We start from the raw sequence: 15,689 nt of genomic DNA, 5'->3' as shown, positions 1-15,689 counted from the left end.
ATTGCAAATGACAGTAGCATTAGCGAACAATAGCAAGCATTTCATAGCACAGCGTTCAATATTATTTACAACATTATTATGTACAAAAATATACAATCTGTCTTCCACTGCATGTGTTTTTGCTATACTGTATATCAGCACTGTGACGAACCAAACAAGACATGTTGTCAGTCAACATAATCTGGGGAGATCAGAGGGCCACCTTGAGGGGGGAAATAATTGAAGACCTCGACAATATAACAAGAATAAAGTCGAAGTTTTAGGCTGTGTCTTGTTTTATAGAATAAAAATCAGTCTTATGAATTACTACTAGTAAAATTATGGCTTTGTAATCCTAAATTACTACTTAATTCTTGTACGATTCTGACATTACTATCTAAATAAAGACTTAACTCTTGTTATATTACGAAAAAAAGTTCTCACCAAATCACAGCTTTATTCTTGTAGTATTAAGTTGTGATTTTCTTCAACTTTACTCTCGCAAGATGTTTATTCTTTCCCCTAAATGTTAAAAGGAATCTACCTATTCAAACATGTAATTCTGCAGTCGATTGCCAATCAATGTTAGTTACAGAGGTGGTTCAAAGTTATTGATGTAATGTTATAAAATCCTTGTAAAATTCTACGTAATTAAAAGTTTAAAAAAAACTGTCAGAGATAATCCTGGATGGAAAACATCCATACACACAGTAGACTAAGCTTGCTCCCACAACACATCAGAATAGATTTTATGACTCTGAATCTGACTGCCCTGTTATTTAGTTGATGAATCTCCAAGTAGATCTGATGATTTTACCGATCATAAAAAACATTGTGGGAGGCATTTTGGGGTGGCATATTCAACTTTTTTTTAAGTATTAGGAAAAACATGATGTCATGATAACATGTAAGCTAAAGATGCATGGCAGTCCAACGCGGCCGGCTGTAGAAATGTAGAAAAAACGTAAGCCAACTGACATCCAAGATTTTGCTGAACTATAAATGGACACTGATTCACTTATGACCAAACATAGCCTTGAGGAAAGTCATGTTACACTTTTTGTGTCAGAGGCCGAAAAGCTCAATTATTGACCGTAAGGAATGAATGTAATTACAAGTTGTTGAGGTTGATAATGAGCGGGTGAGATGGCCTTTTTTTTAGATTGATGCTTGACGGTACTCGGTCCTTTGAAAGTGGTTTTTCAGATGACTGCAAACACTCTGAAGGCCTTCCCACCTGTTGGGCTCAGTAGGCTGGATGAAGAAAAGAGCAGGGAGAAAGCAGACATGTAAGGTCGTGTTGGCACCCAATAGTCCACTTCTTTGGTGCGCATTGTAGTTGAGAAGCGGATACATTGTTTTGTCTTTTTAGATGTTTCGGTTCACGGTTCAAACTCAAACAGATTATACATTGTACAAAAAAAGTCACGCGCACGGAAATGCTGTCAGACAGTTTAGCGAGTAAAAATGCAAATCTCTCTAAATTTCTACCATCACCTACATCACAGAGCATCGGCTGGTTGTTTTTCACGCGTAATGTCCAGCGCATATTGTAACAGCCATTAAATGTGGTGCTACTTTCCTTTGTCAGCCAACGTTAGAGTATCAGCAGACTGTAGCGGGCGAGGCATATGAGTTTATGCTCTCACAACGTGTGCTAAATAACTCAACAAGTGCATTTAATGAAAGACATAATGCAAAAGACGGTGAAATGATGCGTGTGGTGTGAACAAGCCCTAAGTATATATGTGAGTGTTGTTTTTCACAAAGAAGTGAAGATGTATTTTCAATATTGACTTACTCACTTCCACCAGCTCATCACACTGACTGACGTAATTATGGATGAGAATTTGAAGTCAAAATGAGCTCCAACTCGATACATCAATTTAAAAAATCTGTACGTTTCTGATTTGTTCTAGACAGTCTGACATTCAAGAAATGAACCCTACCTCTCTGAGGTGATGCCATTCTGGTAACTGCCACTGTACTGCCTCCTTTTGTCCATAGGCATAACATCCAGGTAACCCCCTGACTCACTCTGGATCACCCCGGCATGGATGGCTGCTCGGCAGATACTGGATTTCTAGGAGAATTCCGGCCAATACGTGTTAATAATTACATCACATTACATTTTATTGAGCTGACGATTTTATCCAAAGCCACTTCCAGTAAGTGCATTCAAATAATAACGAGTAGTAATAATGTGCAAGCTTGGTTGGTGACTGCTGGCAACATTTATCATAAAGTCATCAAATCATCTCAATTGTCCCTTAAATTGTGGTGGCATGATAAACAGAGAAGAATTGTGCGTTTTTTTCAGAATGGGTTGTTATATAGTACTGTTTATGTAGGTGTGTAAAGGTGCTATTACTGGTTGAACCCCAAAAGACAATTCCTCCGCTGAGCCAGAAAAAGGACATTTTCACAGCAGACATCTAGACAGGCAGTCCATGTGTGCAACTAATGACATTAACTATGGATGGATTTCATTTGGTTTTACTGTTTAAAGTAAAGTGCATGCAGGCCTAGGTCTATTGTTTCCAGTAAAAACAATGATTGTAATGGTGAAGTTATGACAACAACGAATGCGAGAACTTACATCGGCGTAGTGATTTGTCCCGATGACTCTGGCTTGACCGTCTCGTAGACAGTTCCTTGGACAGTACAGCCTGAAGAGAAAGCCAAAAACTCACTCGAGATATTTTCAGCGCATACACTGCAAAATGATCTCATTGATTGGGTTCAAACTATTTATGTCGTCGAGTTGACACAAAGTTGATAAGCCTATCAGCTCCACAAATCCGGTGTCACCCCCCCCCCCCCCCCCCCCAACACTGGCGCAGGAGCTCAGAAAAAAGAAGCGCCCAACAAATGTTTCAGTTGTTAATTCTACTGCTAAGAAAAAACCTGGACAGCAGGAGGTATCAAATGTATGCGTGATCACCGAAGGCTTACCTATGTACTGTAGATGCGCCGACAATGTTGTAATTACCCAACATAAGTTATGCACTATAGCTTTAGAACCACAGGCTGATGGATTGTCAAAATAGATGACACGGTAGCTAACCTTTGTCCAGATTTACACCCATACATTTTACTTCAGTGATGCTGGTGACAGGTTATCTGGGTAGTTAATGGTATCTAAGCCTATTCTGCTTATAGGCAAGAATATCCTTATTTTGAATTTGGAAGGTCACATGTACCAAATGGCTGAACACATTTAGTTATAATGACTGTGGCTTTTTGACTTTTTTTTAGGTTTTAATTCAAAGTAAGATGTTTTGTAAGATGTTTTCAGCCAACACCAAATATTCAGCTATCTCTAGGGGACTACTTCTTCAGCAGACTTACCTGGGACAGTGGCGCACAGGTTTCTTGAAAGGGCAGAAAAGGGCCACTGTAGTATCACATGTTACTGCCTTGACTGGGAGACAAAAAAAGGAACAGCAAAATAAGACCACTTGGTTTTTCTTATTTATTTGTAACATGTATCTGTATCCTCAATATAAGAAAAAATTGTTGCTCCTTACCAGGCACCGTCTCTACTTTGAATGAATTTGCACTCCTGTTTTTTCTGTAAATTCAAAAGGAAACTGCATGAAGTTAAAGGTCTCTGCTGCATAGCCACTGATCTTTAGTTAAACAACCTGTGTTAAGGGAATACATATCTATCTAAACTGTATGACACTAAACCTATTTCAAATAAAGGAAACTAAATACAGAGAGTGATTCATACCCAAGTGATTGAATACCATTCTTGTATGACTTGGTGAATTGTTGTTTTCTGCCCAGTCGGGTCACATCCAGCCACCCGCCGTCATTGTCAATAACACCTGCGTGTAAAGCGGCTCCGCACAAACTGGATTGCTGCAAACAAAGACATGACAGTTAGCTAACTCTAACTCTCGTGCTCATTCTTCTAGTTTTTATAGATTACTTTCTAGGCTTTTATCATTACAGAATCGGATTATAGAGTATACCATACAATATTGGTTATGGGGGATCATTTACCATGTCATAGTGTCCAGTCCCAACCACTTTTCCTAAGCCGTCAAGGCAGCCAGGTGGACACTCATATCTGTGGAGGGGAACAACGACAAAGCAAAATGATAGATGCACATAATATTCTGAACTTTCCTCAAAATATCCCATTCTGTCCGATCAAACGTTCCCACATTGCTCTGCATTTACCTGTTACAGGTCGATCCCTTGCACCGATCCCTCAGCTTTGTCTCGCAGTCCATCTGTTGGCCTAAAGTAACAAAACAGACAATAGTTTTCCACAACCACATTTTTAATAGGATAAATAATGTATAGTCTCAAAACTTGCACCATTTAGAGATACTATGCAGGCACTGTGGGAGAGAGTCCTTACACATCTGCTCTGTGCTAACAACCTGGTTTCTCTCCAGGTTGTCATTGGGCGAGGGGTCTGGAGTCTGGGCCCTGGGTGGGGGCTCCCTGTCCCTGACCAGCTCTGGTTCAGGTTCAATGAAGTTGGTCTCTTCAGTCTCCGGAGCAGGACGCCTGTCAACACCCCCATCTAAAAAAACATGGAGACCAGACTCTCATTGTGTTGTTTCACTACATTTTAACCCATTCGCTAGCCTGGCATTTCCAGACCTGCCACTAGGCGCTGGCAAATTAAATTTGCTGCGCCTGTTGGTCTGGACACTCTCCATTGAAGCTCATTAAATATGTCATGAAATCCTGAGCTACCAATCAAATCGTTCTATCTGATATGGGCGGGCCAGAGCCCTTTGTATGGTGCTCTGGGGCGGACGTAACTGGATGACGACAGTGACGTGCATGCGCCGTCGAAGCTGTGACAGTAAACATCAAAGATGGCTGTGGATATGTTGTTTGAGTTTGAGACTGCTTTGGCCTCGACGTTTTACGATTTGGAAGACGGCACTCAAATATTTAATTAGCAAGTAATTGGAATGTTCTGTTTTGCTGACCAACCACAGCAAAAGTTTAATTTAACAGTTAAACGGCTGTTCGCTAAACGAACGGGGCTTAATACGTCACCTTGTTCATTGCTCTGATTGGTTGTAGTGCTATCCAATTGCATGCAGTGGCACTTGAAATGCACGAGTAGGAGCCGCCCCTTGAGTTGGAAATTACTATTGATCGTGGCCAGACCCTCTATCGTTCAAGATATCAGGGTCTGGATTTCCAGGCTACCCATTCGTATCATTTTCGTCTACATTTACAGTACATTGATGCCAATGGAAATCCACATACACTACAATAGTGAGGGGGAATTTCTATTTTTTGGACAAATGTTGAGAACGATTGAATACCAATGGGCGATTCACTCTCAGTAATACAATTAATAACGTTTTGGTAGTCATATGTTTTGTAAGGAGACAGAAAGTAGGTAGGACTTTGCAGGAAGCGTACCTTTATAGCAGAGATTGTCCCTGCAGCCTCCCGCATAGCTCGCGGGGCAGGCAGAACAAGGAGCTCCATATTTGTATGGGGCATGACCCCACCAGTTGCCCCTAAAAACAAAACAAAACAAATGTGATTAGGGCATTGTTCAAACGGGACATACATTTTAGTTGAGATTTCTGTTATTTAGAGAGGAGTTGTGTCACACGGTATTGGAACAAGCAAAGACGCACGGTGGAGAGTAGTTGCAGACCAAGTAGACAGCTTTGGTCCAGATCATCCCCCACACGTTCATGTTGTAACACACGTTGATGGCACAGCCGATGCGATTGCTGGTCGCCCACACCAACTGAAAAATGTAAATACGCACACGCACAAAAAACAAAGCATTCAGCAGTACTCTCACATTTGCTTGAGCTTTTAGCAGATTCTTTATTATTTTTTTAAAGGTCAATATGTCAATACCTTCTACACACTGCACCTTTTAAGACACATAAATCAACCAGCTCTTACCTGAGTGTAGTGAGTACAAACAGGTCCTGAACATCTGAATGGGCAGTGTGGGTTACACTCCTGGGAATATGGATAGCTGAACCACCTCACCTCGTCATACCAGGCCTGGACGTGGTAGGTAGGGGGACGGTCCCTAAAGTCACAGAAACTGTATTCACTTGTATCCTTGCATATTAAGCCCAAACAACAATTTGACAATACATTTCCTGAAGGTCATTGCCTTATAAGTGTAATCATCTCAATATAACCTCTTGTTAACATTAAGGATGGCTGAATTCAGATGAGGTAAGCAAGGGCTCCTGGAATTGTTCACCAACTTAATGGAGCACAGCCATCATCGACACAACCTCTGTGAGAACCAATGCATTTTCAAATCATACAGTAAGTGTGAACAGTAAGTCATTAAAGCGGCATTCATCATTTGACACCTGGGAGGCAGCTGAAAAAGAAAACACTGGCATAGTTTGACCTTCTAAAGGCAAAACGTGCAAGAAAAAAGGTTTATTACCAAATTTGGAATTGTGTTTTCTGACCACCTGACCAATATTCACTCCGCTTTAAGCCCTGTTGTGTTTAAAGCAGCTCCCGATGGAATCATCGTGCTCTTTAGCTGCTAAATGCTCTGCTATGTTCTCCAGCTAGTCGCTAACTGTGATGGTCTGCTATTTGGTGTCCGACATGTGCTATACAGTGGGGTTATCAGAGCTTTTTTTTGCTGAAAGACCTTTGACCTTTCTTCAATTTTTTTTTATTCCCGGTAAAGGGTTTTTACTGGGAGTTTTTTCTCAGCCGAGCTAAGGGTGTAAGGGCAGGGTGTCATATTGTATCATATATCATATTGTATGAAATGTAAAGCCCACTGAGACAAATGTATTTGTGATTTTGAGCTATACAAATAAAACTGATTTGATTTGAGAAAATTGCTTCCTGGAAAGCCAAAAGGTGGCTCCTCCCATTATGATGTCATAAGGGGAGAACAATCTGACAGGGGTTTTTGAACACATGTTTCAGAAAGACAAAGAACAACAGAACACACTAATGTGGAGAAGGGTGATGTTTGTATTTTACATAGACAGAACACTATTGAGATGATCATAATAAAGTCATTATTGTATAGAACCCTCGTTTGCACATACATACGTACCTTCCATAGTGCGTTCCAAGGTTTTGGCCTATTTGTGTCAACATGTGGCTCGGTCCATGTTCCCATCGGCAGGAATGTGCCCAGTGCTCTGCGCTCCTCTCTAACTCATAATCCCATACCTGGGGGAGCGCACACACACACACACACACACACACACACACACACACACACACACACACACACACACACACACACACACACACACACACAAACACACACACACACGCATGCACAAACACACACACACACACACACACACACACACACACACACTCACACACACACACACACACACACACACACACTCACACACACACACGCACGCACGCACGCACGCATGCACAAACACACACACACACACACACACACACACACACACACACACACACAGATCAGCACACAACACACAAAAAAGTTATTTGCTACAGGCATGAAAATGAACTTAGGTCAACTGTGAAGGTCAGCTAGAGTCATTTTTCAGCTGGCAGCTAAAGCATTAGGTTTTGTAGGATTGGTTTCCTCCAGGTTAAACTGAATGATGTTTGAAGATCTGAAGCTCCACTCTGAATAACCCCGGTGATTGAAGTGGGTTAAGTGGTCACTTACTACACTTGTGGCTCTTAACTGCTACTCATTACATGATTCAGATATCTCGTCCTCCTCTTCGAGGGAACCAAACTACCAAAACCCTCCACTGAAACACATACGAAGGTAACCCTGCACAATTGAGCCACAGTGAACCCGAAAGCGGAACCTGTTCCACTTTACTTTGAAGCGCAATGGCAGTACGCATGCCTCTCGCAAATTTAACACAGTATAGTGAAAACTAGGCCTCTCCTATTAAACACACACACGCTTGCTGTCTTACACACACACACACACACACACACACACACACACACACACACACACACACACACACACACACACACAAGAGAGGCGGGAAAAAAAGAGAGGTATCGCCACCACCACATCGCTTGCAGCTTTGTGCTACTATTCAATGTGGTTGTTTCATAGCTTGTTTCCAGTAAGTTTTGGTCTCATAAAACAAGTGGAGGGAGAAAAAGCAGAAAAAAAAAAATGGTAACCAAAACAGAGTCTCTGTTTGGACGTGTGATGCTTGACGCTTTACTGTAAGTCTTTAACCTAAAATTGACAGTCAAATACCATGAAAACGTTTCACACACCTCTTGTTTTGAACAAAGCAGGAAAGCAAGACCAGGGGTCCAGGGGTTGAGCAAAGTCAAACGTTGCGGTAGTTAATTTACTTGTTGACTTTGTTGAGGGAGAAGAATAGGTGCAGTGTGCTCTGCTGTTGGCATACTGTTTGGTTGCATTACGGCTATCGCATGTCAAAACTAATAGGATAATGCTTAAGTGTGGGGTTGTAACTGCTCCGATTGACCACCATAATGCGTTCCATATGTTTGGTAAGTATAATACACTGTGCCCACTGTTGCCCATTCACTACTGTGGTGCTGCTTACTGTTCAGGCCTGACTGGAGAAGGGATATTTTGACTGTACACTTCTTTGGCCACGATCCAGCTTGAGGCCGCGATAGCAACACTGAGGTGATTTATTTTCCTCTGACCTCCTTGCACGATTGCCATTTTGTTGTTGTTCAGTCGAATTTTCATTATTCCAATGTGGCCGATTTTATCTTAGCGTGCATTTCTGATACTATGGTAGCCTGGCATTCCCAGACCTGCCACTAGGCGCTGGTAAATTAAATTTGCTGCGCCTGTTGGTCTGGACACTCTCCATTGAAGCTTTTTCAGAAAGTCCAGAAATCCAGACTCAAGTTTCAATTGGTTCTATCTAATATGGGCACGCCAGAGCCCTTTGTATGGTGCTCTGGGGCGGACGTAACCGGATGACGACAGTGACGTGCATGCGACGTCGAAGCCGTGATAGTAAACATCAAAGATGGCTGCGGAAATGTTGTGTGAGTTTGAGACTGCTTTGGCCTCGACCCTTTACGATTTGGAAGACGGCACTCAAATCTTTCATTAGCAAATAAGTGGAATGTTCTGTTTTGCCGACCGACCATGGCAAACGTTTAATTTAACAGTTTAACAGCTGTTCGCTAAACGAACAGGGCTTAATACATCACCTTGTGCATCGCTCTGATTGGTTGTATCCAACTGTGAGCAGTGGCATTTGAAATGCACGAGTAGGAGCCGCCCCTTGAGTTGGAAATTACTATTGATCGTGGCCAGACCCTCTATCGTTCAAGATATCAGGGTCTGGATTTCCAGGCTAATACTATGGGAAAACAGAAGAAAAATGGCAGCAAAAGTCAACCACAACAAGAAACTCATGCTTGATATCAAGCCTTATAAGGAATTCAATTGAAGTGAATTGGAGACAGAGCGAACATTTGAGGGAACAATAAGATATGATCTATGAAGGCAGGTTTGAGTAAAATCCATGAATTTGAGGGCTTCAAAACAACGGTCAAAACAAGATGGCCAGCAGTTGTAAAACTTTAATATCATCATCATGGCAAAGTGATCACGCTGACAATAATAGAATCCTCCATAATTTGCACATATTTGACTAGGTAAGGGAAAAAAAAGTCCAGGTTCAACTTCTTTGTCAGATGACCAGCATTTTCATGCAGCATTACTTGTTTCCTTCAAGCCACTTTTGTTTTGAAGACATCCGTATGGTGCAAAAATGTAGCTTGGCAAGACCCTCCATTAGTGGAATAGAAGGCCCTGATTGGTTCATGTAGTCATCAACCTCCAGTCAGACCTGGGCCCTGACCACTATTCGTCCGTTAGTGGACGACAACCGCTGATTGGTTCATGTAGTCATTGACGTCAACATGGATCGACTAATGTGACGCTTGTGAGATAAGGCTGGTCTCATGAGGCTAGATTCACGACTACACGAACCAATTAGCTACATCAGACAATGTATGTCACTTCGACAGATCGTCAAACAATTGAACCTATCTCTCAAGCTCTCTTTTTCCATTCATACACTGGAGCAATTAATGTGAGGTGTTATCATCTTATCAACAATGGTGAGCTTTCACCTCATATTCCCGCTTAACATTAGACACATTAGGACAGCTCGTTTGTTTGAAGCATACTGCACTCTTGACCCTACTCATAGGGCAGCACTTGCACAGCCCACGTGTCACTACTTTCGCAGGTAATAATGACATTCCTGTGCAGCATGAAGCTTTCACTGCAAACAATCTACAGTACAGCAGACACTAATGATCCCTTCTAGATCATTATTCTCTCCATGTTCTTGTTATTCTTCAACCTCAATTATCCAGCATGAGGCTGAGATGAACCGCCCGTCAGCCTTTGGAGAAAGGGTCACGGCAACAACTTCCAAACCCCTTTTGCATTCCAAGGAGCATTAAGAACGCTAACCATAGACCTGAGATCAGCCATCTGCCCGGACCACCTCTACTACGGAGCAAGATGTGCAGTCTTGCGTCAAGTGATTTACTGCAAACACTAAAGGTAGTTCTTTGTAAAAACAAAACGTTGAGGGAGAAATCAAGAAGCCGAAGTGCTTTTGGAATTTAAAGTATGCAAAATGCTTCGCGTAAATGCTTGTTAGAACCTACAGTGTGGAAAGTGGCTGTGATAATGGGAACCCTTCAAGAGGTCTTATGTTAGGCATGAAATGACGTGCTTCAGATTAACAGGTGTAAACAGTTCTTTAAAGGCATTTGCTGGGTTACTTTTTTTTTTAAATAAAATTAAGGAGTCGAATCTCCAATGAAAATGGAGCCCCTATGGCCTCCAAATCCTGCAATCCAAAAAATACTTGGGCCTCATCAGGCCCGCCGGTCTTACCACATCATTATCATCAGTAATAGTATCCCTCGCTATAGAAGCACTGGATTAGTACACATAACATACTACCTTGCCCTACACTTCAAAAGGCGAGGCTCCACACGTTTGAAATAGATTGACCACTGCGGCACCCAAAATGAGATGCGTGGGGTTTCAAACAAAAGATAACATTGGCCTCAGCCAGGGTTTGAGTGAACAGCGATGGATGGGGAGAGAGGAGGCCAAGGGAGAGAGTGAAAGCGTAGGGTGAAGAAAAGCCTAAGGCAGGGTTCACACTGCATTTAAAGTTCAATTCAAGCACTTTTTCAGAACTTTCAAAATAAAAGTTCAACTTTTCTATGACCCCAAAGCTTTAAATAGTATACGTATATGGTTAAAAAAAAACTTGCTCAAGATATCATACATTAGGGGCGCCCTTGGCTCAGTTGGTAGGGCGTCCCCCCCATGGGCCTCGGCCAGCAGCGGACCCGGGTTCGATTCCAGCCCGCGGTCGTTCTATGCATGTCACTCCCCTCTCTGCCCCATTTCAACTCTGTCTCTACACTATCAATAAAAAGCATAAAAATGCCCAAAAAAACCTTAAAAAATATATATATCATGCATTGCTATATCTGTAAAATGTACATAGTTTATATGGACAATCACCTAAAACAAATGGATATACAAATATCAATTTAAAGCACTGAAATCCAATTTAAAGAGGTCAGCCTATGTGTCCTCCTGTGTAGAAACTATTTTCTGGGATAATTTACAGACATTGGACCGCATAACGTGGAAGCAATTGAAGAGAAATCCATTATTTATTATTTAAATATTTGTTAACATTTTTGAATTACACATTACAAATCAAAATAAGTGTGCCGCATGAGCCCAAGTCAGCATGGAACTGAAAAGAAAAATCGGTTTTGTGTTAACTAGAGATTATTTTATAGCATTCTACTAGCCTGGAAATCCAGACCCATATCTAGAACGATATAGGGTCTGGCCACGATCAATAGACCTTCCCAACTCAAGGGACGGCACCTACGCGTGCATTTCAAATACCACTGTACACAATTGGATAGCACTACAACCAAGCAGAGCAATGAACAAGGTGACGTATTAAGCCCCAGCGGGGGTTAACTGGTAAGTTAACGTTTGCCGTGGTCATTTTTATCCCATATTTAGCTGGTTTGGAAGGCATGTATTGCCTTAATGGGCAGCGACCTCTGAATGCCACCATTTCATACACTGTGATATTAGGGCCTGGGTTATAGAGTAATGTTGGTCTTTCAAAAGTAATAAAGTGATGAAACATTAAAAAAAAAGTTTGAACATGTATTTTTTAAATTAAAAACGAGTGAATCATCCTTATTGTTAGAGGTAAGGAACACTAAATTGCACTAAATATTGATAGAATAGTTAGTAATGGAGTTGGTAATGACATGTTCACACTGCTTGTTAGGATTTTTTTTTGGTTTAGGACATCTTTTTGATAATAAACATGCTGTTCCTGACAAAGGAACATAACAGGAGGGTTGAGGAAACGCTTGTGAGGCGCAAGAACAAAAAAGCAAAAGAGTAAGGCGCAGAGAGAGAGAGAGAGAGAGAGTCTGCAGGAGGAGGAGGAGGAATGGAGTGAGAGGACAGGAAGGGAGGGAGGGTAGGATGGTTGAGGTAGAGTGGAGGACAACACTGCGGGGGTGAAAGCTGGATGTGTGCCAGGGTCAGTGAGGGCGGGCAAGGAGGAGGCAGGAGCTGGAGCTTGCCAAATGGTGGCTTTGGATTTCAGATCTCATTCTCTCCGTGGTCTTTCCTTGTCTGCTCCACTGTCTTTACCTGGCAGAGCATCAGGGAAGTGCGATCCCATGAGAAGAATCTTATGACTTTACTATCAAACCTATAGCCAATGCCTGTCGAGCGTTCCGTTCTACCAAGGGACAAATGCAATTTCAAAGTCAAAATGTTGGCAGATCTACCGTTCAAAACTGTAATTGTAAACGTTTCTAAACAATGGATCCTTGATTCCAAGGTGGAATTCAGCAGTTTTGGAGAATGCTTGTTGTCAAAGTCAGCAAATATTTCCTCACGATCCGCTACCTGTCCATACGGTGTGTTCGCTGAAAAAATATCCAGTGTTAACACTAGGGTTGCAAAATTTCGGGAATTTACAAAATTGGAAACTTTCCATGGGAATTAACGGGAATTTATTGGAGTTAACAGGAATTTTGGGAATTAACGGGAAAAAACGGGAATTTACTTAATTTAAAGCAACCCAAATGCACTAAACTATGTTATTTCAGCCCTGGCAAACGTTCTAGACAATAAAAAGCAGTTATTTCAACTACAGTACGTTGTATAATATTTATGAACATTTAACTTCAAATCAGGTTTTTTTTTAAAGCTTATTGAGACACCCAACTTGATATCATATATTGCTTTTTACTGGACCAGGTTTACAGAGGCTTAAACAGTGATTTTAATTAATTAAAATAATCATTTAGGTGGGGAAAATATATTTTAGCATAATCTTGACTAAAACAACCAGATTTCATGCAAGTACACTTGGCAAGTTGCACATAGCACATATCCTACTGCAGGGGTACTGAAGGCATGCCCCCTACATGCACTGAGCATTCCTCCATCACATGGGGGGGCATTTACTTAATTTATTGAATGGGTTGGGTCAGACAGATGAGTTATATTTTACTCAACATTCATCTTTTTGTTGTTCAGTGAAATTATTGATTGTTCATAAAATAATCAAAACTTGATAAAGTTCTACTTACAAATAAATCTGTTCAAATGTAATGTTTTTTTTTTATTGTATTAGTTTGCATGGATGTCTGCCTATGACAAAACATAATGTTTATATGTTTAGATTTATCTTTGGATATGAAAAAAATATAATTTAAATAACTGCCATTTAATAAATTCCTATAATTCCCAATTATGAATATTCCCAAAATTCCAGACCGGAAGTTCCCGTGGAAAGTTTCCGTAAATTTACCGGGAACTTTCCACCCCTTTGCAGCCCTAGTTAACACACAGCCTAGGCTCTGTAAACGGGCATGTTGCTAGCTATGCTGGGGCCCCTTTGTAGCCGACAGGTAGCGGAGTGTAAGGAGATATTCACTGATTTTGAGAAAAAGAAGCGAAAGAGGCCTTTTGGATTTTGTCAATCCCATGGGTTTGGCGTACATTATGCCATATCGGGGTTGACGTGTGTGACCATGTTAAATCCATTCCTTGCATTTTTGCTTGTGTGTTTTTGGTTTAGTCCCTGAAAGGCTAAAACAGAGGCCACCACTCTGAAAACTCATTAAACATGGACATTGCTTGTTTCTAGAAGCCCCATGCATATAGCTTCAGCATGCTTAGAAATCAAAGCTTGAAAGGCCTGCCGAGCCTAGTTAAAATCAAACTATGATTGGACAGGGTTTGGCAAAAACAGTCAATCCGAATGAACTGATTTTGGATCAGCTTAGCTCTCCAGGAACTTCATAGTGACTCTTTTTATTAAAACTCTGTAACTAATACTGGTCCAAGTGATATACTTGAATAACAGAAATGCATGCTTGGTTAAAGTCTTTCGAATGACAAGAAGTATTCCAGCGTGATAAGCTCAACCTAGCAGGGGTCTTCAACCTTTTTTCTCAGCCCAAGGACCACTTGGTCGATAGAAAAAAACAGAACAGTCAATGACTTGCTTTTTTTTTTTTTTTGTTTCCTTTTTAACTTGCAATTTTCATTTTATTTGCTTCTTTTATTATGTTTTTAATTCGAGTTTAAATTTTTTTTTTTTATTATTTGCTTCTTTTATTCGCTTTTAAATGTTTTATAATGTGTTTTATGTATTCTAATCTTGCCCCTGTAAAGCACTTTGAGTGGCCTTGTGTCTGAATTGTGCTATATAAATAAACTTGCCTTGCCTTGCCTTGCCTTGCTTTTCAGCTTTCTTTTTCAATGGATACCATACATTTCCAGGAACCTTTTTAATTATTTTGGGGAACTTCCCCTCTGCAGTATGGTTGGTGGACTCCTAGGTTGAAGACCACTGACTTATAGAGTATAGTATGGCGGACAGCTGTGAACTTCAGGACCTACCATGTACTCCATGTTGGAGGCCGGAGGGTGGACCTGACCCCGCAGTTTGTTGTGAAGGTCCAGGATGAGGTGCATGTCTTCCTGGCTGATAGCCCTCTTCCCTCTGGACCTGGCTCTCCACCACTCCTCCTCCCTGTCCGTGTACTTCTCCAGGATGGACTCGAATGGCGTGGAGTTGGTGAGGACCGCGGATAGAACGCACTGGGTCAATAACAGGAACAGGCTTGCCACTCTTACCAAGCCCGGCAAAGGAATGGAGCTCCTCATGATGTGGGGAGGAGGGGGGGGGAAATACTGCCGTTCTGAGTGAGTGAAGAATACTTTCTGTGGTCTGAAAAAAACAAAGAGAGTGTGATGTGTGTGAAGGTGGAGTCAGTGATGCTGGAGAACGCTTGTTGTCAAAATGACTTTTTGTCAAAGTCAGTGAATATCTCCTAACAATCATCTACTTCGTCCTACTGTGTGCACGCTGAAGATAAATTGCGTTAATACACAGCCCGGGCTCTGTAAACGGGCATGTTGCTAGCTACGGAGGGCCTCCTTTGTTTACCCTTACCGGTTTACAGAGCCTATAGGCTGTGAATTAACACCAGACAGATAGCGGATTGTGAGGAGATATTCACTGATTTTGACAAAAAATGATTTTGACAACAGGTTTTCTCCACAATGGCTGACTGCACCTTTAAGTCAGACTGTTGCTGATTATGAGAACGATGTGTCCATGCAGAGGATTAATGTGTGATGG

General features: G+C 41.5%; 1 protein-coding gene across 1 annotated transcript; it reads right to left on the bottom strand.

The window, feature by feature from the left end:
• Positions 1 to 1,181: 1,181 nt before the first annotated feature.
• On the bottom strand, positions 1,182 to 15,211 carry LOC307255691 (cysteine-rich secretory protein LCCL domain-containing 1-like; the record flags this gene model as incomplete). The annotated part of the gene is made up of 14 exons (XM_080034439.1): positions 1,182 to 1,233; positions 1,929 to 2,062; positions 2,579 to 2,648; positions 3,331 to 3,403; positions 3,510 to 3,553; positions 3,716 to 3,846; positions 3,991 to 4,057; positions 4,171 to 4,231; positions 4,355 to 4,522; positions 5,386 to 5,486; positions 5,610 to 5,725; positions 5,890 to 6,022; positions 7,034 to 7,152; positions 14,945 to 15,211. 14 exons carry the CDS (start codon positions 15,209 to 15,211, stop codon positions 1,182 to 1,184), a joined length of 1,536 nt encoding a protein of 511 aa, XP_079890565.1.
• Between the last annotated feature and the right edge of the window lie 478 nt (positions 15,212 to 15,689).

Source organism: Ammodytes marinus (assembly GCF_949987685.1).
Source record: "Ammodytes marinus genome assembly, chromosome: 9".
Taxonomy (NCBI): Eukaryota; Metazoa; Chordata; class Actinopteri; order Uranoscopiformes; family Ammodytidae; genus Ammodytes; species Ammodytes marinus.
The sequence above is the reverse complement of the archived record's forward strand: the minus strand, read 5'-3'. Positions and strand labels throughout refer to the sequence as shown.